We start from the raw sequence: 26324 nt of genomic DNA, 5'->3' as shown, positions 1-26324 counted from the left end.
ATCATTATATATATTTATATAATAAATATAGTGATATTTATATATAAGTATTTTAATTGTTTAAACACCACTAGGGGTCTCTCAATCAAAGAAAACAACAGAAGGCCTTGTTTAATGACTCCATGAAGCAGCAAGGGATCATGGGAGTTGGGTTAGGGTTGTCTTTACGACATCTACCTGACGTGCAAATCAATCACGTTCATGGATGAGGTAAAGTAATAAAGTTTTATTTGCAGCAGAGCAAAGGATGGTGTCTAATGAGGAATTCTATCCCGCTGCATTATGGGAATTGTGTGTTTGGCGTTTAACCAAACATTAAAATTATAATTAATACTCGATATGGGGGTTGAGTTGGTCTCAGTGTGTCTCCTCTGAATGTTTATAATGCAGATATTACATCTCTGTGAAACTCACATCATGCATCAGAGACAATATTTAACCACAGAGAGGAAATGACTCAGGCATGATTAGCAGCTGCAGACAGACTGTGTGTGTGTGTGTGTGTGTGTGTGTGTGTGTGTGTGTGTGTGTGTGTGTGTGTGTGTGTGTGTGTGTGTGTGTGTTCAGTCATGCAACACGGACGTCAATCAAGCACCGAGTTCTCATTAAGTCTCTGTGTTCGGCTGGTAAACACGGCTTCAAACGCAAACACAAAGCAGGAGTTGAAACACACCTGATGAACCGAACAACAACTTTCAGTGTGGTAACGTGGATCTGATAGATCAGTTTACACTTTTTATTGATAATAATGAGGTGAATTGGTGTCATGACAAAAGTTTAAAGTCTTGATTAATTTCTAGGAATAAAGCATTTGTCATTTAAATGATTCTGATATCTTAAAACTACACGAGGCCCCTTATCAGGCGCCACATGCTTGGAGGCTTGAGGAGGATCCTGCAGCGGAAAACTGTATTTAAATGAAATCTTACAACAAGAATTTTCCTTCTGAGCTTCTCTTTGCTTTCAGATTTGAAGTGGACAGAGTCTGAAATGTTAATATTAACATAGACCTCATCAGAGTCTGCAGATCCCAGGTTGCATAACCTGATGGTTACCTGCACAGGACACGCACCCAACAGCTGAGGAGCAGTGAGCCGCACGCTCACCTGCACCGAGCCGACTCCGGGTGACAGAGAGAGAAAGTCTGAGTGACAGGTGAAAGTGACCACGGCCGCGGGGAGGAAACCAGCTTTTGTGTGTGGTCAGGGAGTCGAGGGAGGGCGGTGACCCCGGTCCCCCTGCCGACGAGATCATCAGCCCGAGGGGGAAGAAGCCACCGGCCGGGAGATCATCAATACTCCCCCCCACCACTCCTCCACTACATTAACATGTCACACACACACACACCCCCCCCTCTCCTAGGTTAGGGAGCTCAGTTCTCTCCTCTTGAAAACAAAACACCAATCTAATCTTCATCTTCACTTCAGCATCCACCTGCAAGTAACACAACACTGCCCTGTTATCTGCTGCATATTCTGCAAAGGAGCGAGAACAGCTGTCGAGTCCGACAGGAGCCGGAAAAGAACCAAATCAGAGGCAGAAATCATTTTGCATTTTAATCAGGAGGCACACGAATGTTTGCACAAAGCACGACGCCCACTCGTCCAATAGTTGATGACGTATTATACTCAGGGGACTGAATCTATCTGATCTATGAGTGTGAGCAATCTGGTGCAGATCCACATAAAAATCCAGATCCAGCAGATTTAAAGGTGGCAAACGTCAACCTGCTGTTGGCTCTGGAGGAAACGAGATCACTGAAGACCTTTGGGCTGTTGTGTCCGTCTGTCCAATAATATTTGAGATCTTTCAGTCCAGACCAAAGTGGTGGACAGTTGATCCAACACCACTTGACTCTCAAAACTTTCCAAATCTAAGACTCTGGGCTCAACTCGGACTCCTCCCCTGGACGAGAAGTTGATCCTGGGAGAGTTGCTGTCAGGGCCACGTGGAGCAGGCGGCCCGGCCAGGGGGAAGGAGGTGACTTTCCTGGGTGTAAAATTCAATTATCCAGCGGATGAGCGTGTCTGAGCGTGTCTGTTGTCAGCGCCGGGCGCCCGGTTGCCCGTTCCCAGCGTGCGACAAGGGGGTTAAGAACCACAGAAAGGCCTCCATTATCCCGAGTGAGAACGGCCCATGTGGCTGGCTGCACGGCCCCCGCACTCATTCACTCCCCTTTACAACAGCACTGCTGAAAGCCTCCAACTTTCATTTTCTTTTCTCTGCTCCCACTCCTAGAACCCCCCCTCCCCGCCTCTCTCAGAAAAGAGTCCCCACAATGCCGCTGGAAGGCTGGAGTGGATTCTTCAGCACCCCTGTGGACAGTGCACATGTGGACCACATTCACAGGATGTCCGTCAACTAGTCCATTAATCAACAACGTCTCATGAAAGCACAATTAGGAACCTCACAACTCTACAAGCGATTATCATCTCTAAGCAGCCCCTGCCCACCCCCCCCTGCACAGCACCGCTCTGGGCCCTGGAGTCGAGCTTCCTCGTCCAACTGCACTTTTTCACAACAATTATGGAAAAAGTTGCATAACCCCGACAAAGGCAGAAGAAGACTTGTGTCGAGCGGGACAGCTGCAGCGTGTAAAAGAGCTCATTTCTACTGTCTGAGTCCAATCGGACAGTAACAGAGTTTTTTCGCATCTGGGCCGATCATTAGTGCGAGAATGGAGCCTCAGTGTGTGAATGAGGCCGAGGCCCTGTGGAGAAAACCATTGTGGCCGCACACTGCAGCACTTCTGCTGATAAATGAGCGATTGTCTCCATCACCGTTAATGACAGTGGATGACGCAGTGGGGGGAACTCTCCAAACCGCTGCACAATGTGAGGAGGACACTGAGGAGTTGTATGTGGCATCACGTCCCAGATGGGTTTATATGAAAAAAAGACAGACCGCAGACAGAGGTCCACTGTGAATGAGTCCCTATAGTGTGTTTATGTGCGTTTCAATTAGGGCTGGAAGGCGATTTCAAAACGTATGATTCATGTCATTAAGGAGGATTCATTCATATTTTGGCAACTTGGTCCAGAGGAACAGGCATAAGGATCAGAAGTCCCAGGTTCTGCAAAGACATCAGACTTAACTGTCATCTCCAACGAGTTATGATATAAAAACTGTAAACAGAAGAGGATTCAGTTCCCATGAGGGTTTACTTTCCTTTCGTTAATCTGGATTAAAAACAACTGGATCTGCACTGGACCGACGCTGCTCTCTCAACATTATCAAACCTACACTGCCCTCGTGTGGCACCTGCGGATCCCCTCACCTCTGCACCTTCCCTCTCTGTGCACAGGACATAAGCTGTTGGTTCAATTTCAGTGTGTAGCAGCTGCTGCGTGTTCACGTGAGGGCGAAGATGAGTGACAGCGTTTCATCGTCATCATCACTCATCATGTGGCGGCTGCAGCCCGTCTTCGTCTGGTCGTGAGATCAGTCGGCGTGTTGGAGCGTCGAGGTCGTGAGTTAAAGTTATGTGTATAACATGCAAATCAAGAACAAGAGTGTAAAGAAAGTATTTATCAGTAAGGATCATATTCCTAAAAAGGACGAGAAGGTTGAAACTACTTTTGAATCATCATGTCACTGAAGATAATACTTCTCTACAGTGTGATTGCTTCCAATTTTGGTTTTGTCAGTAAGTTTCACTCCTCTGTTAAACAAAGATAGTTTTGAGTAACTACTGAAGAATCTGCTAAATTTCTCTGCTTATTTTAAAATGTTCAAATATAACTTTTAAATCTATTCTCTATTGTTCTGTCTGCCGCCATGATGCTGCTCTGTCTTCGCATTTCAACGTAGAAACTGAAACTCGGGCGAACTGAGCCATTTATTAATTTTATTCTTTCCTACAAACGGTCATTAAAGAGCGTAATACATCTAATACATCTACATCAAACTCTGCACTGAAAAAGCACCGTGCACAATTTGTGCGTAACTGAAATATTCCCTTCAGGTCATGACCACGCTGCTTTCTGCTGACTCATGTTTTCACTGATGCTGCTATTATCTTCAGCACACACACACACACACGCGCGAAAGCATAACTTTTTTTACAATCAAACTCGGCCTTATCTTCCGTCTTTCGTCATTCGAATTCCGCTGGGATCCACTTTGATGACACCACAGGAGCAGTAAGGAGAAAGGTATGGTGAACTATCCCTTTGAGCTTAAAGTCTGTGGACTGTGGGAGGAGGCCAACTTGCAGGTTCGAACCCAGAACCCTCTTGCTTGGAGGAAACCCCACTGCGTCTCCGTGCCGGGACACCTCGGCTTCAGTCTGTTTATTTCATCTTCCAACAAAATCTAGTCAACAAGACTATAATGTAAAAGTTAGCGTTGTTATTGTTTTTTGCTGTTGATTGAATTTTAATAGATTTTTTTTTAAATGTGGGAAACACCTTTAATTTAATGTTTTTTTATTTATTTATTTTGTAAGATGGGGTACTTGTATATGTCAATATGAATTAATGACACTTCTATCATTAATATACATTTTCTTAGTCAGATTTCTGTCCCTTTTTGCATAATGCTTTTTAAAAATGTGTATTATTGAGCTTAACAAGCATACAGTTTCCCAGATGATTGGCACAAAGAAAAGTAAAACCATGTGTCATGTCTCCTCTGAGTATGATGTCTCCATTGTTTCTGCTGGTGTGGATAGAAAACATCAGAAAGGTAGAACGTGCTGATCTAATGTGGAGAACAGATATTGGAATATGTCCCAGATTACCTGAATTCACCCGATAGGTCCAGTTGCTTGTTTTTCCAATATTTGTTTATCTTTACTATGAAACAGGCACAATCTGATTGGAGGAAACTTTTCATAGTTTCTTTGGAAGATTCCAGAACTTTATTTAGAACTTGTGCATTAATTGGTCCCTTTAAAGTGTAATTATCTGCGTTTTCCTCCACCACTGACAGTAATGAAGTCTTTGAGGATCATGAAAATACCTTCAGAGTTTATTAAACTCGTGCAAACTAACGATTCAGGGAGTGAAGGTGCATTTCTCGGTGTGAATCGTACCTGAGTTCTGACTCGGATCTGTCAGGCTGCACAAACACCAGCAGGCTTCTCAGCAGCAGCAGCAGCAGGATGACGGTGGTGCAAGTGACGACGACTGAAACACAACAAAACGTCAAAAAGTTAAACACAGAAAAGTGCGCACATCATCGATCCAGCGGCGCACAACCGAAACCAGATGTGCCACATTGTGATCCAGTTGCAAAACATCCCGTGACAGCGCCACGCAGAGGAGGGGGTGTGGTGTCACATGGCTGCTGCACGTTAAAAACGCACAGAGCTGCAGCAGAGAAACTTCTTCTCCCTTCACACACTCTCTGAGCATCATCATCACACACACACACACAGACACACACACAGGTCCATTCCCCTGAGGAGAGAAGATGGACGCTGCTTACAAGAGAGTCAACGGGAACTCTGGTCCTGAGGCAGAGGCTGACAACCAAGGCTCAGGGGTAAATCTGATTCCTCACACTGGACATGCTCTCTCCTATCTAATAGATCTTTATGCCATTAATACTTTGATTCTATCAGGCTGCAGCTGACATTTGATTTTCACCGACAAATCCAGCACCTTGTTTTCTGCTGTGGTTAAAAATGTGGCAGGAAAAAGTTCTTTCTGAGGGTAAAAAGTAAATTTATGTGCAAGTCGTTGAATAGAACCAGTGTGTTTTGGATGCAGCTACAATAACAGAGCAGGTTATAGCTGGAATATTCCAGCAGCAGACAAAGCAGGGGAATGTAAAGCTGCCTCGGTGAAAACAAAGGCAAACAAAAAAAACGGTTTTCAATGAGAAAATGTGCAAAAATGTGATGTCATAACACACCTTGCTCCCTGTTTGCAGGTATTTGAACAGGCTGGGATTAGATAGGACCATTTGGCTTGCGTTTAAAAAAGTTAGAGAGCAAATATGTTGTTGATTAATCGAAGATCTGCTTCTAATAATGATGATTTCTTGCCTTTTTGTTTAATGCGGTCATAAATCAAACTTAAAAAAGGAATTTGCACCATTAATTTGGAAAAACAACCGATAGGAAGACACCACTTTTGCTTTGGGAACTTGAGATGAGCACTTTTCATTTATTTCTTTTCATTTTAACGAAACATTAAGTAACTGAATATAAATAGTTTAACCCTCTGGGTTTGAAGATCGAGAGATTCCTCCGCTGCTTCAGGGCTTTGAACTCAAATAAGCATTTTATGTTTCAGTTTATGGATTTTTCAGACTAAACAATCAGACCACGACACGTTAAATATAATGAATCGCTGCCTTGACTGTGCAGGAATGTCGTCATCTGTAAGATGTTCTGTTCCTCCGTGACCGTACCTGCAGAAATAATGTGTTTGTGTGTGAATGTGTGTGTGTGGAGCATGTGGTCCTGCAGGGGTCTGCGTTGAGAGGTGAAAGGTGCGAAGGCTTTGAGCTTTTTACGATCAGACGGCTGAACCACAGAATGTCTCGGCTCTCAGCTCGATTTCACGCTCTTCCTCTCGCAGCTGTACTTGAACTCGTAACGGGTTCCAAACCCCAATCAAACAGGAAAGTAGTGATTAGAAAACGTGGGATTTACTAAGTGCAGATGAGAAAATTGGAATGGGCTTGTTTAGAAAATGTCATGAAAACTCAAAAGGTGTTTAGTTTGTCCAGTTTGGGCTACTGTAAAAAACATGGCTGCCTCCTTAGAGGGGACTCGCTCCTGATGTAAATATAAAGTATTTAAATATAAAGAACTTGTTTTGAGGTTAAGGAAACAAAAATTCGTACAATTTAGATGAAACACACAAGTGAAAACATCATGTGGATTATTTTATATTCAATTTCTGCCAATACATCGATTCACCTGAATCTTACACACTGGACCTTCAAAGTAAATCATGAAGAATAATGAAAGTCTCCCTCCCTCTGTTTTGCTGACCTCTATAATAACAGTGCACGTTTTGACCGCGTGTTTTTATCTCGTCTTTCTGGACAGAGGAGACGAGGCTCCATGTACCTGGAGGAGGAGACCAACAAGAAGTCGGAGGTGATCTCCTGCATCTTCTCCCTGAAAGAGGAGGTGGGAGCTCTGGCCAGGGCTCTGCGGCTCTTTGAGGTAAAACTCAAGTCTCACAAACCTGAAGTCACATTCACGTGACTCTCGTGAGCAGTGGTCATGCGCAGGATACACTTAAAAAACTGAAACTAGGCAGGAATGTTAATATAGAGCTGGGGCGGTTTAATCCACATGGGGTTTAGATGAACTAAAAATATGATTTCCCCCCAAGCGGCTAAAATTGTCTCCATGTGCAACCTCAAACATTTTTACATAACGATTATGAAATAAGTTTGAGTCAGAAGAAAATTACAAAAGACACATTTCAAGACTGAAAGAGCATAAAAAGGAACTAACGTGATGAATGATCCAGCACTTGAAGAGAGTTAGGCAATGAAATCAAAGGCTACAGCTACTTATCATTACTGGGGGGGGGGGTATTTATGTTATAATCTCTGGATGTTAATATTGTGCAGCGTTGTTACGACGTCCAGCTCGTTGCGTTTGGCAGAGACACTAGGTTACGTGCACAATTATCGGTTAGAGTTGTTTTCATGGCATTTCTGACCCTTTAAAGAAGGAAACCAAACAAACACAGCTTATCTCACATTTGTGTATCAGCTTTGTGCTCTTTGATCAACTGACTCACCTCATCCTCCTCCTCTTCCTCTTCCTCCTCCTCCTCCTCCTCCTCCTCCTAATGTCAGTTACTGGCAGTGAATGGATCAAGTTCTCAGAGGTGGACGGTGACCGAGTAAACAGCTACAACGATTAGTCAATCAGTTGGAGGACAGAAAAATAAATACTTTGTCTTTTTAAAACCGAAATCGACAAAGATCTTCTTGACTGAGAGGAAATCAATTCTGACAATTAGACAAAACGATCCATCGATGTATTGAGAAAATACTCGGTCAACTAATCAATAATGAAAATAATCATTAATCGCATGCTTTGACCCGCGATATTCGTTTTCCATTCTTATCATTGTAACGTAAGACGATGAAGATTCAAGCAGCATCGACCAAAATACGTTGAGCCCATAATGAGCCTCGTGCTATATTTCCCATCATGCAACTCATCATTAATACGACACATACACAGGACTTGTTTTTTGTGACATCACAATTACATCATCAGGGTTATTTTCTTCAAACTTGGGAAATCTCCCATCAAATGCTGTTTAATATTATACATCACTGATACTAATCCAATATAATATGTAAAAGATACACAACATAACTTGGTGCTTTGACTCAACGTTGGCATTTTTCTATTCGCACTTTGGTTCCCTTTATTTGTGAAAGCAGATTTTTTTTAGCTTTGGGATCTGAGCTCATGTAAACACGAGAAGGTCAGCGTATCAATGTTTTATTCTCTTCCATCGATCCAAACTGCCTGCGTACGTGACTACGTGAGCGTACACACTTCCACATCGAGGACCCATCCAGATTTGTGTTTGCTCCTCTGGCCGGCATGACACAAAACAAAGTGTGTATTTCTACCAAATACTACTGAAGGATAAAAGTCCCAAAACATGTAAATCATCCTGAATTACCAAATGTTTCTTGTTAGTGGAGCTGTGGAGAAATTCTTCTCCTCAGCTCTGTGAGTTTGTGGGGGTGGAGATGTGGGCGGGCCGAGCGTGATCAATAAAAAGAATGTGCCAAACGCCGCTCTGCAGACGCACTTGTAAACATCAGGATCTCTTTGAACCTATGAGCTGCCACTTCTCCAATCCTCCCCCTGCTCCACCCCCTGCTCTCCTCTCCGTTTCCAGATATTCAGTAAAGTGGGTCAGATGACCCCCGGAACCGTCAGCACGCATCGACATGTGCTAACGTTCAGCCGAGCAACCTTCTATCCCGTGTTCGTTGTCATCTTGTGAACGTCTTATCCTTTTTTGTTTACATTTAGGAAAAGTCGTGCACACACAAAAAAAACCCCCATCACACTCTTTATCCGCATGTGAGCGAAGGGAGCATGTGACAGGGGCAGCGTGGCTTTCATGTGACGAGTCAGAGCCGAGGGCCGACCTTGACCTCGCACCTCGGCCCCGGCAACAGCAGGGTTAGCGTCATCGGCACTGCGGCGACGGGACGGCTCGGGGGGGCACGGACATCTGACAACACGACCCTTACATCACTGACGGGTTTAGGATTTAAAGCCTGCTATGTTAAGCTGGACCAGGCCACTCATAGCACACACAAAAAAAGTTTGAATCAAAGAGCTTATTGCGCTTGGGGACACATTTTGAGCTCCAAACCACTTCTTGATATCTTTGTATTCCTTTTTTTATACTTTGATATTTACTGACAGCACCAGGCAGAGACGTAGGGAAATAGAAATTCATTGCACTGATAACTTATTGACTTATTAACTTAATTCTGCATGTGACAAGGTTTGAATGTTGAAAACCACCTAAAGTTAAACATGTCGTAATCCTAAAGCAAAATGTACAACATTTAAGGGATTATCTTCAACATATTGAGACGCAGCTGCTTTTATGCACCATCTGCATCTGTTTTACCAGCTTTACTATGAGTACATATGTTATCACTTGTCCATTTTTCATATATATATATAGGATCTGTATATGTGTCTGTTTTGAATAGATTATTACATTTGAGAGAGATTTTTGCTTTACACTGTACAATGACAATAAAAGTACAAGTTTAAATCCTCTAATCAATCTTACTTATAAAACTTATTTGTATCTCGACTAGATTTGATCCATATGCAGAATATTTAATCCCCTTAAACTTGTTTATCGCATCATAATGTTGAGTTTATAGAGAATAACTACAAGAGTCAATTAGAAAACATGTTTTTGAGAAATCAGCTGATAATTTTGCATCACTGAACCCGAGTCAGCTTTTCTTTGGAAATGCCCGCCTGCACTCGGACTCTGTCTCTGGCCATGTCAGGATCACTCGTAAAGATGCAGCATGACATTCACCCTCAAGGAAAAACAGGCTGTGTTATGTTGAATGGGATCCAGATGGGAGATGATGGGGGTGGGTCCTCCCCTCCACTGAGCCTATGGTAGACAGAGAACAACCGACTCCCTCTCCCTCCCCAAACACCACATAAACAAAAACACATTTTTACGCTGATTACATCGTGAAAATCACACGTTCCAACGCGGGACAGGGCCTCTTTGCATTTTTAAAGACAAACTTCTGAATAATTTCCCCCCAAAAAAGTGTGGAAACTTTCCCAATGTTCCTGTGTCCGTGCTGCAGAATGAGAGTGATTTATTTCACCATTCTGCACGTAACCACTACAATATGTCCCGCATGCCTTTACTGTGAAAGTCCTGTGTGTCTGGCTCAGAGGTCAAGGCAGCTCGGAGTCGAGGTCGGAGCAGACTCCAACTTGTCTGACAGATAATAACCCATCCGTCCAGCAACCTCACAGCACGCACTAGTGGTGAGACAGAGGTAGTGCCGCAGCCTGCAAGAGCAGATGTTTGAATTTTTAACTGTTTGTGCAAAACAAACATCCCCTCACTTCTCACCACAGTCTCCATCGTTCCCTCTGTTTCTGCAGGAGAATGGCATCAACCTGACGCACATCGAGTCCCGTCCGTCGGGGACGGACAAAGACCACTACGAGTTCTTCATCAGCGTGGACTCCAGCTGCTCCCAGGCCCTGGACGAGGTCATCGACGGCCTGCGCACGCAGATCAGCGGCTGCGTGCACGAGCTGACACGCAACAAACAAAAGGACACAGGTGAGGCGAGAGTGTGTGATTCCAGCATAATAAAAACTGATCGTCTGTGGTTTTCAGGAGAGGAGGATATTTATCTCATGTTGCTTGTTGGGATGATAGATGATAGAATAAATGATGCTGAATGTGATCGTACAGTTTGCCACACGTCACATAAGACATATCAAATAAATGTTCATTAAATGGTTTGTCCTGCAGGGATTCAAACTGGGAACCTGTTGCTCAAGGAGTTTGCTCCCATGTCATATACGCCTTGACCTTAACAGCTATCAGGTCACTACCCTCTGGTTTATCTTCATGGGCTTTATCAGGAAACAGGAGTTAAAACCAAGTGTTTGAGACAGAGGCTGATTAGAGGAGCTGCAGCGATGGACAGTCTGAGGACAGTGATGTGTTTTCTCAACATCAGAGCACGTCAACCTTCTAATAACACTAATTAAGATTATCAAGCAGAAAACGTCTCCTCTCAGATATTTCAGTCTGGGTGGTGATTTATGATCCTCAGCCAGACGCAGTAATGAACATCCAGCGTCGCCGATGAGGCCGATGACCCCGCCGCCCCCGCCGCCCACGTCTCGACCCTTTATATTAGTCGTTTCCAGAATGACATTAGTTTAGCCGCTGAGGACCAACAGGCCCGACGTGAACAGAGGAGCTCTGTGTCTCAGCCCCAGAATAACACGGGGAAGGAGAACATGCCAAGGTCACGGCGGGCGGAGACGGACAGGGCCACCATGATGCTCTTTTGACACCACGCAGACACTGAGGGCTACTGGTGGAGGGTCAAGTGGACGACAGGATATTTATGGCCGGCTTCGCAGACAGGCTGTTTATGGAGGAGCCTGCTAGGGGCCCATTGTGTTCCCGGGGCCTCGGGGTGGACCACACTGCGTAAATGTAGATTAATGTTTGGGCCCCAGTGTTTTTTTTGAGGGTCATAAATCCATATAGACGAGCAGATGCCCCCTCGTGTCGTCTTCTGTTGAGTGTCAAAATACCATCGCACAGGGAAAACACTTTCTACATCAATTTGTACTGGACTTTATGTGATTCAGTACATGAACAATTTGTTTTAATGGCCAGTTAATCAATTAGTCTGTAACATGTCAAATGACACCAGTGAATTACTTGATTAGCTGATCGACAGAAGAATCTATTATTATGATGATTAAATAATCAGTTGTCAATTTAATGTTTTCGGGCGTTTTGTCTTTATTGACTGGACGGACGTGAGAGAGCGGGGAACACACGCAGCTATGGCTGGGTGGGGATCAAACCTGTGGCCTCTGCGGGAGGCATTTCTTCCTCTTGATTATTCAACAATATTTATTTCCTTGTGTTCTTGAACTGTTTTAATTTATTATGTGTTTTTCCTGGCATGTCAAATTGTTATAAATTAAAACCTAACAATACGTCATAAACTGTCCCAGAGATAAAAGCAACAAAAGCACAAATGTCTCCAACGTTAAAACCTTCCAGTATTTCTCACATTTCCTTCCTCTGGGCCGCGTGTGTGGACCGAACGTTTCATCGATCTGACCTGAGTCACTACATGTTGAATGTAAACACGAATTACAGATGATCTAATAACCGTTATTATCCTGCAGTGCCGTGGTTCCCTAATGACATCCAGGACCTGGACCGCTTTGCCAACCAGATCCTCAGTTACGGCTCGGAGCTGGACTCTGATCACCCGGTGAGGACTGACTCATCTGTCCGTGTGCCACATCCTGTGTGTGTGTGTGTGTGTGTGTGTGTGTGTGTGTGTGTGTGTGTGTGTGTGTGTGTGTGTGTGTGTGTGTGTGTGTGTGTGTGTGTGTGTGTGTGTGTGTGTGTGTGTGTGTGTGTGTGTGTGTGTGTGTCCTCTCACGCCCACCTCTCTTATGAAAGACGACGCTCTGGAGATGACAGGCCCCACTCTGCCGTCCATTCTAATGGAAACTATCTCCCCGCACAAATTGATGTCATTGCTTTAATTGAGCCCCTATAATTATAGATAATTGCTCCCTTTCGCAACCGTCATTAAAGCGAGATGTATTCATCATAAGGTGAACAACGCTCTACAAAGGCCTCATTTGAATATGCATGTTGCTGCTTCTATCAGAGGCGGAGTGCACGATGCCGTCAGCGGCCTCCGGGTCCAGGCTGAGCAGAGGATTTCCACTCTTTGATTTATCTGAGAGTGGGCAGCGTGCGTTCATGAGATCTAACATGGCTGTCCTTTGTGTGTGTGTGTGTGTGTGTGTGTGTGTGTGTGTGTGTGTGTGTGTGTGTGTGTGTGTGTGTGTGTGTGTGTGTGTGTGTGTGTGTGTGTGTGTGTGTGTGTGTGTGTGTGTGTGTGCTCAGGGCTTCACAGATCCAGTCTACAGAACCCGCAGGAAGGAGTTTGCCGACATTGCCTACAACTACAGACAGTAACTACTCTTATTCTTAATCTCGACCACTATCGCATTTGTTTTCCAAATATTGAAAAATGTGTTGGAGGTTTTTTTGGGGGGAAATATTTCAGTTCTGGCAAATTTCCTCTGATTCTTTGCCTGGAAAACAAACAAATATGGATAAATTCCAATTAAAAACTGTAAAATATGTTCTGTAAAATATGTACAAATTTTGAAAAGCGACATCTTTTAAAGCTTTCTAAAAAATAAGTAATGTATTTTCTATGATTGCACCATATTTTGAATGAACACGAAGGTTTGCATATTTGTAGAAAAGAAAATTGTAAAAATTGGGGGCCACTGTTCTTTTTTTTCACCACTAGGGGTCGCCAAGTTCAGAAATCTGCAAATCGCATTAATTTAGCTACCCTGGTTCTCTCAATGGAGACTTGTGACGTCCCGGGATGGAATTATACTCTGAATTTAGAAATGTACACTATCATTAAGTTTTTGGCAGCACTATGTTGCTTTAATACTAATACAAATACTCTCCTATGCAGTTATATGCATGGAAATATGTGCATGTTTATTTCAGAAGGACATAAGTATAAAACATAGACACTAGTCGTACATCCCATGTTAGCCACCGACACGCAACCATCGAGATACAAACCACGATACAAAAACCTCTCGTCTTTGTCCCAGTGGCCAAATCATCCCCAGAGTGGAGTACACGGAGGAGGAGAAGGTCACATGGGGGACGGTGTTCAAGGAGCTGAAGACTCTGTACCCGACTCACGCCTGCCGCGAGCACAACCGGGTCTTCCCCCTGCTGGAGAAGTACTGCGGCTACACCCAAGACAACATCCCGCAGCTGGAGGACGTCTCCCGCTTCCTGCAGTGTAAGCTCACAGATCACACGTGTGTGTTTTATCAGTTACGTCAGTTCTGGAGTTTTTATTTTATTCTGTTCATTCCTTTTGGTAAAATGTGTTATGGTTATTTTTAATGTCTAAATCATTGTCCTATCATATTCCCTGCATCCGTTGAATGCAACTTTAATTAATGTTGCTTTTTTCTCCTTATATTCAGTTTAAATGGTAGAATGGGTGATCAGTTTTTTTATTTTAATGATTGAGTAGAAAGGTAAGGAATTATTATATACAGCTATTAATGTCAGTGTTTAAACGTGTCTGTGTGAACCTGGGAGGCCGGAAGCTACTCACACGCCGCACTTCCTCCCTCCCTCTGTTATTCAACACTCACCCTCTCCTCCCCTCCATCCACGTGCGTGCCGCTCTCCTGCAGCGTGCACGGGTTTCCGGCTTCGCCCGGTGGCCGGCCTGCTCTCGTCCCGGGACTTCCTGGCCGGACTGGCCTTCCGCGTCTTCCATTCCACACAGTACATCCGCCACAGCTCCAAGCCCACGTACACACCTGAGCCGTGAGTGTTTCCGGGGTTTCAGCTCCACCCTCTGACAGAAGAGGAAGAACAAACAGTGTAAACTTGTGTGAAGTCAGAGAGTAACTTGTGTTTCTGACGCAGGGACATCTGCCACGAGCTGCTGGGACACGTTCCTCTGTTCGCCGACCCGGGTTTCGCTCAGTTCTCACAGGTAATGAACTGTCCAACCAGAGCACATGTAAATCAATACTTCAGTGATTCAAGACTGATTCTATCCTTTTGTAAGAATGGCACCAAAGTTAGTACAAGAATAGTTTTTGTGTATTAGTTTCTACACATCTGTTTCCGTGTTGTGTTTCATTTTGTGCTGCTGCAACACCAGGGATTAATAAAGTGTTTCCTTATCGTGAACATCTCTGTAACATGTGCATTGATTCTGTTGTGTATAGGAAATTGGACTCGCCTCCCTTGGGGCCCCGGACGAGTACATTGAGAAACTTGCCACCGTGAGTACAGGAGAAACTATAACATATATCTAAAACACCTGTCTAATTACACCTCATGAGTGCAGGGCCTTAAAGTGAAACCTCTCTCCCTCTCTCGCATTTCTTCTGGAAAAGTAAAAGTATATACATTTAAATCTGAACAAACGAGATGCGTGGCAAGGTAGTAAATATGTGTATTTTATTTAGGTGAACTGACCCTTTAAAGATCTCAGGGTACGAGGAGCCTGCTCATCAGCCTTGTTTCTGTGCGGATCCTAATTCAACGCTGATGGTTGTGTGTCCTCAGGTGTACTGGTTCACCGTGGAGTTCGGCCTGTGCAAGCAGGGCGCAGAGATTAAAGCTTTCGGAGCTGGACTGCTTTCATCGTTCGGCGAGCTGCAGGTAAGAGGAGGCCCCCCCCCCCTCATGAGTCGTTATAACATGTTCACCTTGTTGCACAACCTCGGCTGGGGCAGGAAGTGGGTTAGTGGGTCCACTCCTACTCAGGTTGGAGTCACGGGGAATCGGACCACCGGGCCCAGCGGGGGGTGCAGGTAAAGTGGTTCGCTAGGTAACTGGGGGCGGAGGGAGGATGAACATCTCGCTATCGAGGTCACAAGTCACATGAGGCGCTCTCTGCAGAGGATGTGCACTCGGCCGAGTCACAGCCAGAGAAACGCCGAGCGCTGAATCATGCCGCACTTCCTGTTCACTGAAATCCATAGAGCATTAAATACTTTCTTTTAATATTTTCACACTGTTTTTCTTGTAGTACTCCTTGACAGACAAACCCACACTGCTGCCCTTTGACCCGGACAAGACCAGCGTCCAGAAGTATCCCATCACAGAGTACCAGCCGGTCTACTTTGTGGCTGAGAGCTTCGAAGACGCCAAAGACAAAGTCAGGTAAGAACTTCTTCTTTCTTTACTCGGTGAATCTGCCCCATAACTTCAGGCTTCATTTTGAACGTTTATTTCTTTGTGGCCCACAGGAAATTTGCCGGCACCATCCCCAGGCCTTTCACCGTGCGATACAACCCGTACACCCAGAGCATCGAAGTGCTCGATAACACCAAGCAGCTCAGGAACCTGGCTGACAGCATCGGCAGTAAGTATCACACTCACATCACGTTTGTGCTCAGGGTGGACGATTCCCTTTTTCATCAATCAATCAATCAATCAAAGTTTCATTTGTAAAGTTCAATTTGCACTTAACTCTCGACTAGAGTGAGAAAAAACGACTGAAAACTCTTTTAACAGGGGAAACATCTCTCAGATTAACCCTCTGACCCCTGGAGCTGTTGGGAACCACTGATTAAATTGTTTATTATTCACGTTATACAATCATCTTCGACATTTTTCAAATTACAGTTGAATGAATTCTGTTTTTGCTCTTTCTTTTAGGTGAAATGGGGAAACTGTGTGAGGCCCTGAGGAAACTGGCATAAAGGGGGAAAGAGATCTGAGCTGAATCTACCTGACGATCACTTTCCTTATTTCCTTCTTCATTGAAACAGTCGTTCTTTTATTAGACTGCGGAACTAAACTGTTACGCAGATTCGTTTTCTTCACATTATAACAAATATGCAATCAAATAATAATGATATAAATATATATATATAGATATATTATCCAATTAGTAGCAAATATTCTATGTGTATTTCAGTTAAGTGAATTAAGTGTCACATATGCAGGACAATAAGGAACGTGTCAATATAAAAAGTATCACAGTATAAACGTATACATTCGTCCATCAACATCTTATTGACTTGAATCTAAAACCATGTAAACATATAATTTTTGTTTAATGCAAAACGACAACTGCAATGATCTTTTTTTTTTCTACGCATTTTAAAGCTAAAACATACTGAGAGATCATTTTTGTCGCTAAAGCTTTAATTTTGCTTTGCTGGATTAAATGTTTTGTATCTGCATGAAATGTTTTACTGAACAAAATAAACTTTACTCCTCTTGGACTTTTCAGAGCTTGTGTCTTTCATACATCCGTTAATATTCCTGTACAAAGTTACAGTGGAAGTTTATTTGCTCAAGTACAATTTCAAGGTACTTTATTTGTATATTTCTATTACATGCAACTTTATACTTCCACAAACTATAAATAAAGTACTTTTGCTTTAACTTGACTACAATATTAAATTGCTGTTTGCATGTTGCACCAATAACAATGATCGATAACAAACAATATCAGCAATGATTCTGCATCAGGAGAACTTTTAATTTCAAAAGTGTATTTTCTTGCTAATTTTTGTTAACTCTAACTCAAGTAAATTATTTAAATTTTAATCCTCCATTCAACCTTCTTTCTCCTCTTATATCGTTTTCTATGTTGCAGTTTAAAGTAACATCTGGAAAAGGTTGAAAATTAAAATGCATAAGCCAACATTGGCCTATTTATCTAAAAGACATTTTTAACTTTTAAATGGTTTGAATTCTTCTTCCATTATTTCACAATTTGGTTTTTAACATTTAACTAATAGATGAGTACATCAAAATACTGAAATCAGCCAAAACCAATCAAATCAGCCAAAAGGTCCTTTTTGCTTTCAGAAATCAGATTTATCTTACATCACCTTTTTGAGTGAATCTGTTGTGTTTCATAAAATGTCCCTCGTGCATTTTTTTGTGTAACCCTGTTCAAGTGTTTTTGACCTATAAATAGATGTGAAGCTCTGATATCATGACGCACATCAGGAGCCAGAAAGAGCCCAACGCGCACGCTGCTCCTGCGCAGCTCGTCTCCACGAGTCCCTCGGACCTCCGGGTATTAAAACCTGGAGGAACCTGCAGCAGCCCTCACTCTGGAAGCTCCGCACACCGCACACATGAAGACGGAGGGCGGGGTGCAGGCGGCTCCGTTCAGCGGGAGGAGGCACAGTCTGATCGAGGATGCTCGGCGGGAGCGCAGCAGCGGCTCCTCGGGCCCCCCGGGGCCCCCCGGGCCCACCGGGGGGCCCACCGGCCCCTCCAGGTCCGGGGACGGCTCCGTGTTCGAGGAGAAGGACGGCAGGGTGACGGTCAACGTGCTCTTCGCTCTCAGCAACGACAAGAACGCAGGATTCTTCAAAACTGGCAAAATATTCGAGGTGAGCCAAGAAACATGCAGAGATGGAGAAGCTCGTCCATCACCTGCACGTCCCACATATCAAGATTTAAGATGTTAAACCTATTTATTTAATATTTGAACTTGGTCTCGTCCTCATGGTTCCATTGTTTTAGCTTCTGTGTGGTTTTTAATTCTTCTATTCTTTGTGTTTTTTGTTATTTCCTGCTTTTATCTTTATGTTTGTTTAGTACAGCACCTTGTAACTTTGGTTTTGAAAGGTGCTTTATAAATAAAATGTACTTACTTAATTACTTTTTAGTTTATTTACTGTACTGAAAGGTTACTGCACTAAACAAGTAATCTATTACAAATAAAAGTTCTGCTTTTGTAATTGTACTCAAGTACATAAGTACTAATAATGAGGGAAAATGGCCCCTGTGAGTGTTTATATGAATGATTATACAGTAGTACAGTGTTATATTTATGTATTATTAATGTTATCACTTATTGATGCTGATTGTAGATATTGTATCTTCACATGTTCCATATTACTGGACCATTATTATCATGTCAGCTGCATTTTAATGTTGTATAGTCGAGTTGAGTCTAATTCTAAACTGTTGGTGGTTTAATCTGTATATTACATTATTGCTTATTCAGGCTACTTTACGTTCTAAATCTTTACATGAATATGATCTTATTAGATTTGATTTAAAGATTTGTCAACAACAAAATGGCACAAAATGTCCTTTAAATGCATCACTGATATTTTTTGTATTCATCTTGTTGCTCAATTTAAGGCTCCTCTCTTATTATGAATGTAGGTTTTGATGGATTTGGTCTAATCCATAATTAGGGTTAGGGCTAGGAACAAAAAGAGGTTTGGTTTTTTTGTTATTCTGTTTTTTCTCTCGTAGACGTTTGAAGCAAAACTTCTGCACATCGAGAGTCGACCAGGCAGGAAGTCGAAGAACAGCACGACGGACCTGGAGTTCTTCATGAAATGTGAAGTTCACAGCTCCGACCTGGACGTTTTCCTCAACTCCCTGAAGAGAGCGGCTGACGACGTTCGCTTCATTCCAGAGGAAAAAGGTGCAGGATTATATTATTATACTTGTTCTGATATCTTCCCTCTGTTCCCGTCTGTTAGTGGCATCATTCATTCATCAAATTCTCCCTTCTAATGTTTCCTTATGATAATCACATGCAAACAAGCTCATTAACAAAACCACTCATTATATTCCTTCTCCCGTCATCGTCTCAGTTCCCTGGTTCCCTCGACTGATTAAAGACCTGGACAGATGCAACTTGCTAATCACCAAGTTTGACCCGGACATGGATCAGGATCATCCAGTGAGTGTTTTTCACATCTGCTGCAGAATGTCACAGAATCACTCATCAGATGAATTCTCTCTCTCATGGTCACCTCCATCTTTGTTTCACAGGGATTCAGTGACGCAGAATACAGGAAGAGACGAGCCTTCATCTCCGAGCTCGCGTTCAGATTCAAACAGTGAGTTTGGATTTTCAGAATGACGCTCATCTGTTTTCTGAGTGTGTGACGTGAATATTGTGTCATAAATGAGTTTTCTCTGTTGCAGGGGCGACCCGCTACCCCCTGTGGAGTACACAGCAGAGGAAGTGTCCACATGGTGAGAGTCAGCGTCACAGATGCATTGTGGGGGGGGGAAGAGCCCGATCGATTTATCATTTCTCAGCCTTTCACAGACATATCGGTCTCGGCCTTTTTTGTCTGACAACATGAAAACTTACTTTACAGAAGTAACAATGCAGGAAAGATGCACGTTTATATTTTATATCTTGATTCAGGTTCTATATATTTGGTTGTATTTGTGTTTTCATTTTATTTCTTTTAAGTTTATGGTTAAACTGTAAGATGTCGAGCCTCTTTTACATTTCTTTGTCAAAAAGGTTTGATAACAACATTGAACATATTCGGTACATTTATCGGCCCCCAGCACAATAAAGGCTCCGTTGGGGAGTTTGTTTAAAAGTACGATGGTGTGGTGATGTTGTACGACTGTGTTTAATCTGAAGGAGGGAGATTTACCAGCAGCTGAGGAGCATCTACCCGACTCTGGCCTGTCGTCAGTTCCTGGACGGGCTGCAGCAGCTGGAGCAGGAGTGCGGCTACGGGGAGCAACGCATCCCTCAGCTCAGAGAGGTGTCCGCCTTCCTGAAAGGTGACAGAGGACGAAACGTTAGAATTCAAAAGAGATGTCAGCCTGCAAAAGATAACACAGATTGAAAAGAGCACAACAAATTAATGTCCCTGCTTTTCTATCAGGTCTTAAAAGGTAGAATTATGAGATAATGTGCAGAAGCAAAAATGAAGATGTGTGTCTGCCATCCTGAAAGGCAGCAGTGACTGGGGAATTACTTTTAATAGAAGGTTAAGCTGTGCAAAAGATTAATACAAAACACAAGTGATAGATGATTGAGTGTTGTCGTTTATTTAGGTTCTGTGTGTAGAGTTTAGCGTCATCTAGTGGTGAAGTTGCATGTTGCAGCTGAATGCCCCTCACCTCACCCTCCCCCTCCAAACATGATAGAGAACCTGTTGTAGCTTCAGTTGTATTAAAACTCAAAAGAAAACCACAATTTGTACAATTTAGATGAAACACACAAGTGAAAACATCACTAGGATTGTGTATTTGTTATTAAACTACTTGTTTGCATAAGAAAAGTGATATTTCAATGAGTGGTTGGAGCGTAAACGAGCAAAGAACAGCATCAGGGTTGAAGGGTGATTTTAAGAAAAGGTCACACGCAGGATATCACCATTTTTTTCCCTGTGCATCTCTTGGCTCCGTCTCCTCTGAACATCTACGTTCTTCTCTGCTGCTTCCAGAGAAGACGGGTTTCCAGCTGCGTCCGGTCGCCGGCCTGCTGTCCGCCCGAGACTTCCTCGCCAGTCTGGCCTTCAGGGTGTTTCAGTGCACTCAGTACATCCGACACTGCTCGGCACCCATGCACTCCCCTGAGCCGTGAGTGTGTCACAACTTTCATTTATTCACGTGCACGTACAGCTGCTGTTTCCCTGAACACCTCTGCCCCCTGCTCCTGACAGAGACTGCTGCCATGAACTACTGGGACACATCCCCATGCTGCTGGATAAAGAGTTTGCTCAGTTTTCTCAGGTGACTGAACCGTGCTCCTCAACATCTTTAATTTATCATGATCAGAAATTACATTCAACTCTAATGCATTTGAACATTTTCAGGAGATTGGACTCGCCTCGCTTGGAGCTTCAGACGAGGACATAGAGAAACTGTCAACGGTAGGTCGTGCTTTATACATAAAGTCCATTTAAAAGTCAATTCAGTGGAGTTTAATAAATATTCAGAAGGCTTTATGTTTGTAAAATCAATACTTTGGGATAAAATGTCACAGGAGATTGTATTTAATGTTATATCAAATGTGTTTTGGTAGTTTTTCCTTACTCTTAATGATGGTTGAGGGAAAGGATGTTGCACCTTGTTAAGCCCTCAGAGATGAATTATGATCTGTGATTATGGGCAAAACAAATCTAATTTGAAGGGAAGTCTTTTAACATCTAAAGGAAACCACTCAGTTTATTAATGGTTATTCAGCGCCATCTTGTGGCTGGAGTCAATATTACGCTTCACAGAGGCTCTGAGAGGATTTGGAAATTAGTTTTTAAACATAAAATTAAAAACCCACCAATTTAGTCTGACTTTTATGTGGTGTTCTTTAATTTGATGGATCTTTTAATTAAATGTCTATATTATTATGTATCTTATTCCATTTTATTTGACTGAAATGTCAGTGTTTATTATACATCTTTTATTATCTTAACTTTCTTTTATTATTGTCATTTCTATTATTGATTGCTTTGATATGTATTAGTCTCTAAATCCTAATAAAACAAATGTTTAACATCCGTTGCTACATGGATAAAGTTTAATTGATTGATTCAGATCCATTTTTCCAACTTATTGTTTTGTTCAGCCCATTTTATTATATAAATATTATTATTATAGTCCAGCTCAAAGGTTTACATCTGTGCCTTTTTCATTTAAAGTCTATGCAAACATGTAAAACACTGAAATCTTGTAAAAATCTTGGTTAAAAAAACAGATCCTGTGCTGAAACCCTTCATCTCATTGTCTTTTCATGATGTAAAAATAAAGCTACTATAAATAAAAACGTGCACAGTGGATTCACCAATCAGCCGACTCACTGTAACTCCTTCCAGACAGACTCACGTTACCTGCTCTGTATTTCACTTGATTCCATTATAGCTGTACTGGTTCACAGTGGAATTTGGCCTGTGCAAGCAGAATGGAACAGTGAAAGCTTACGGGGCTGGACTGCTGTCTTCCTACGGAGAGCTCGTCGTAAGTGTTCACACTCACATGTTTTACTGCGGCGTGTGTCCCCCTGTGTTATTGGCCTGGCTCACGATCAGTTTGACCTGCTCCTCTCAGTACGCTCTGTCTAACGAGCCAGAGTACAAGCCGTTCAACCCGGAGGAGACGGCGCTGCAGCCGTACCAGGACCAGACCTACCAGCCGGTTTACTTCGTGTCTGAGAACTTTGAAGATGCAAAGATCAAGTTGAGGTATTTTCTCATTACTTCATGTCGAGAACTGTCAGGGAAACCAACATCTGAGCTGGGTTCACTCAGCAAGGGTTTTAATACAGTAACATGATTTTAAAAAAAACATACAACAAAGCTGTTCCTTTAACTATAATAAAATCTGTTGTACTTAAATGTTCAGAACACTGTAAATTCAATTTGGGGATAAATTTTGCAACTTCTAAATCTGAAATGTAAATTGAAATGAAAGCATGAGAGCAAACCTAAAACCTTATTAATCTAATTATCAGGTAAAGGTCTGGACATAAACTGAATTTGACCTGTTGCACAGTTAGGGTCCCTCCACCAAGTTTGGTAGAAGTTTGTTCCCTAGTTTTCATGTAATCCTGCGAATAAATAAATACACAAATACACAAGAAAAAACATCAGTTGGTTAAATTCAGGTCAAAGTGGTATAAACATGATATGAAACTTATATTATGGTTTTTAAAATCTCTACTGAAACCCAGCTGAACACCTCTAGGAGATTCTGAAACCGACAACCCACTTATATCTTTCCATCTTTCCAATACTAATCTAAATGCATGAATTCCTTTGCACAGGAGATACTCTACAACCATCAAGCGTCCCTTTGCAGTTCGCTACGACCCGTTCACCTGCAGCGTGGACGTTCTGGATCAGCCCGGCAAGATCCAAAAGGCTCTGAGCCAGATGAGAGAAGACCTGAAGACCCTGCACGGCGCCCTGGACAAGCTCGGCTCGTCTTAGGGCCCAGGAAAGAGACTTTCTGCAGAGACGAGACACACGGACACTCGCAAGCGAATGCATGGACGTTTGGTTTTAACGTTGTACATGAGATCACATATTAAAAATCACACTGTAGCTTTGTGAGGTTCCACGAGGGCCGTTTATCTGTGTGTATAATTTATTATGTCCTGTGAAGACAGTGTAAAAAGAAATAAACTTTTATTTTCATGACTAAGCTTCTTGAAAACTTTAATAACAGGAAATCTAAAGGTGCTGAATTGTTGTCCACGTGTTGAGGAACAGTGGAGAACGAGCGAACCACTACAATACAAGACTTCTAGGCAACTTCCTAGCCTTTAATTCCAAGCCAACTCTTTTCCATTTGGAAAGTTCTTGGAACCCATTTATCTTCATGTGTTATTAAGCAAAGGGAAGGAGCTAATTATGAATGATTTAAGTATCGTGTTCCCTGAGCTGGTCAAGGCCGGAGCCAGCACTGAGGCCCAGCACATCGGTGGGGCCAGGTCACCGGGACCTCACAGTCGACCAAAGCACGGTCGGCAGGGCCGCGCTGCTGACAGATGCTCTTCCTTTCTCTCACTCCGTGCGTCTGGAGGATTCGGCTCTCGGGGGGTTTATGACCCACGTCCAGTGTTTTGATCTCCACACAGGCAACAGTGCATATCAGGGCCGCGCACGTCAAAGCTTTTCCCTGAAAAGGACTCATCAACATCAACACCAGCAGCAGCACGGTGGCTGGCAAAGCCTCCCCCGTCAGCCACCTTGTGTTGGGAACAGTTCCCTTACCATAACTCCACTGCACAGTAAATCAAGCCCCCCCCCCCCCTTGGGAAAGCCTGTGTTTGTTGATTAGAAAAAGAACGTGTGTGAACAGAGAAGAGAAAGAGAGGGATAAAGCAAGTGGAGGGAGAGAGGGATCCACTACTTGACATGTCAGTTCTTTCTCTCTCTCTCGAACCCCGAAAGTCAAACACTTAATAATTTCTTGTATCTCGTTCCTGCATCCAGTTCTCTCCAAATTCGCAAATCCCAGTGAAACCACAGCCAGGATCCAAATCAAAGGCGTATTGCCACGGCAACGGGACGAGCAGCAAACGGGCTCCAGCTAGATTCTCGCCACAAATCCCAGATTGCTGTATCATCCTGACTCCAAACATGAATGTTTTTCTTTTACTCGTGTCGGGGCCATCCCATCTCTGCGCTGGCTTGGTTGCCTCCTCGGGCCTGGAAACAGGGTCGTGGGGTTCGCTTTGCCCTCGGGTCCAAAAGAGATTCCTCTTTCATTCTCACTCCTCATCCTGAACGTCTGTTCTTGTTCTATGTAACCTTGGTGAGTGGGTTTGAGCTCCTGTGAGAAATGTGGAACTGAATGATAATCGCAGATTAAGGTCTCGTCTACAAGACCACAGATATAATTTTGTACAGATATTTTACACAAATTCTCCATCTATCTTCATTCAGACGCACACATCAAATACCAGAGAAGAACCTGGTTCGAGTGACAATGTGGTGCAGTGATGCTAAATTTAGCTGCGAACTTGAAACGTATATATAGCCACCAATTGAAGTTGTCATACAAAGAAACAGTGGGCATGTGCGAAGTAAACGGTGACATCATCCTTTCCCCCAAACACTCCGTCTTACATGTACACACAGATACACAGAAACTGGAGCTTTTGAAACTCTGCAGTTTGGAAGGAGTTTGTAAAAAGGCTGTTTGGATCAGTTTCAAACGCAGAGGGAAAGGTTTATTTAGCAAAATATCCACATTCGTGTGGTCAGGGCAGAATCAGGTCCAGCGAGTTCAAGAGTAATGAACTGAAGATCAGCTAAACCAGTGTTTATCTCCAATATTCAGTCGGAAAACATTTAAAATACAAATCACCTGTAAAACGTACTTATCAATAAGTTATTTCTATGTGGTTTATGTTGTCTATAAAAATGTGGTAAGACTGGGGAAAGACCAGGATGTGTTTTCCCAATATTGAAACATCTGGAAGTCCAAGCAGTACAGCCGGAATCAAAGGTCCCTCCATGCACGAGTTAAGTCCGTCTTATTGTTCGGTTCTGGATGCTGGCGGGAAACCACAGCGATATGAAAAAGGATTTTCTGACAAAGCCACGAGGCTTCCTGCGGCCTTAACGAGATCACAAACCTGGAATCACACGGGGGAAAACAAGAGCGAGAACATCATCAGTGAAGTCAGGCGGAGTCGACTGACGGCTGGGCAACGTGCTTCGACTGGACTGGACGCAGATCCCCAAAGTTCTGCTGAGACGGACTCCTCCAGGCAAAATAAAACCTGGAAGACCAAAATGACCTGGCACAGGGCTGCTACCGACGAGGACGCCAAGATGAACTTAACTGGGGGTGAGGCCCGACATCTTGCGAAGGCTAGGGGGATGATGGAGGGAGCTTACTGCAGCTTTATCTCCCATTGGAGACAAAAGAGTAAGCAAGTAAGAGAGAGGTGTTGGTATGTGAGGGTTTTTTTTCCTCTCTGGACAAAGGCGAGTTGAGCGGTTTTCCTCCTGCTTCCACTTTTCATTGTAAGTAAAACTAAACCTGTCCTGAGGTTGTATCCTCACCTCTATTTAATATACAAAAACTACTGAACCGATTTCCACGAGCTGCAGCTCTTTTCTAACCAACTCTCCATCGACTCATCAAGATGAACATAATCGCTTCATTCTGGGAAAGCATCGCAAACAAACCAGCCACGAGATTAAATCAAACACCGGCCTCAAAGGGCTCTAATCTCTGCCTTTGTTTCCCCTCATATCATGAGCCTCATTATTTTTATTTGCTCTCTTTTCGTTGAGCCCGGGCTTAAAGTCGACA

General features: G+C 43.2%; 2 protein-coding genes across 2 annotated transcripts; both read left to right on the top strand.

The window, feature by feature from the left end:
* The first annotated feature begins 5322 nt into the window (after positions 1–5322).
* Positions 5323–17041, top strand: pah (phenylalanine hydroxylase). Its single transcript, XM_035148131.2, has 13 exons — positions 5323–5487; positions 7007–7126; positions 10616–10799; positions 12404–12492; positions 13143–13210; positions 13880–14076; positions 14483–14618; positions 14721–14790; positions 15029–15085; positions 15372–15467; positions 15838–15971; positions 16058–16173; positions 16470–17041. Exons 1-13 carry the CDS (start codon positions 5416–5418, stop codon positions 16511–16513), a joined length of 1383 nt encoding a protein of 460 aa, XP_035004022.1. The 5' UTR covers positions 5323–5415; the 3' UTR covers positions 16514–17041.
* An 831-nt stretch (positions 17042–17872) lies between these two features.
* On the top strand, positions 17873–23629 carry th2 (tyrosine hydroxylase 2). Its single transcript, XM_047338578.1, has 12 exons — positions 17873–18169; positions 19047–19221; positions 19394–19482; positions 19575–19642; positions 19731–19781; positions 20188–20333; positions 21002–21137; positions 21221–21290; positions 21374–21430; positions 22416–22511; positions 22602–22735; positions 23317–23629. The coding sequence occupies exons 1-12, from the start codon at positions 17909–17911 to the stop codon at positions 23480–23482; spliced, it is 1449 nt and encodes a 482-aa protein (XP_047194534.1). The 5' UTR covers positions 17873–17908; the 3' UTR covers positions 23483–23629.
* Positions 23630–26324: the final 2695 nt, after the last annotated feature.

Source organism: Hippoglossus stenolepis, chromosome 22 (genome assembly GCF_022539355.2).
Source record: "Hippoglossus stenolepis isolate QCI-W04-F060 chromosome 22, HSTE1.2, whole genome shotgun sequence".
Lineage (NCBI taxonomy): Eukaryota > Metazoa > Chordata > Actinopteri > Pleuronectiformes > Pleuronectidae > Hippoglossus > Hippoglossus stenolepis.
Note: the sequence above shows the minus strand (reverse complement) of the source record. Positions and strands in the feature narration are given on the sequence as shown.

What these genes read in the sequence shown, in the direction of transcription:
- th2 (XM_047338578.1), top strand. Translation starts at nt 17,909, where the DNA reads ATGAAGACGGAGGGCGGGGTGCAGGCGGCTCCGTTCAGCGGGAGGAGG. An exon ending in CCCATGCACTCCCCTGAGCC is followed by an intron (nt 21,138 to 21,220) that starts GTGAGTGTGTCA and finishes TGCTCCTGACAG; the next exon opens with AGACTGCTGCCATGAACTAC. An exon ending in AGTTTGCTCAGTTTTCTCAG is followed by an intron (nt 21,291 to 21,373) that starts GTGACTGAACCG and finishes GAACATTTTCAG; the next exon opens with GAGATTGGACTCGCCTCGCT.
- pah (XM_035148131.2), top strand. Translation starts at nt 5,416, where the DNA reads ATGGACGCTGCTTACAAGAGAGTCAACGGGAACTCTGGTCCTGAGGCA. An exon ending in GGGCTCTGCGGCTCTTTGAG is followed by an intron (nt 7,127 to 10,615) that starts GTAAAACTCAAG and finishes CTGTTTCTGCAG; the next exon opens with GAGAATGGCATCAACCTGAC. An exon ending in CGTCTCCCGCTTCCTGCAGT is followed by an intron (nt 14,077 to 14,482) that starts GTAAGCTCACAG and finishes GCTCTCCTGCAG; the next exon opens with CGTGCACGGGTTTCCGGCTT.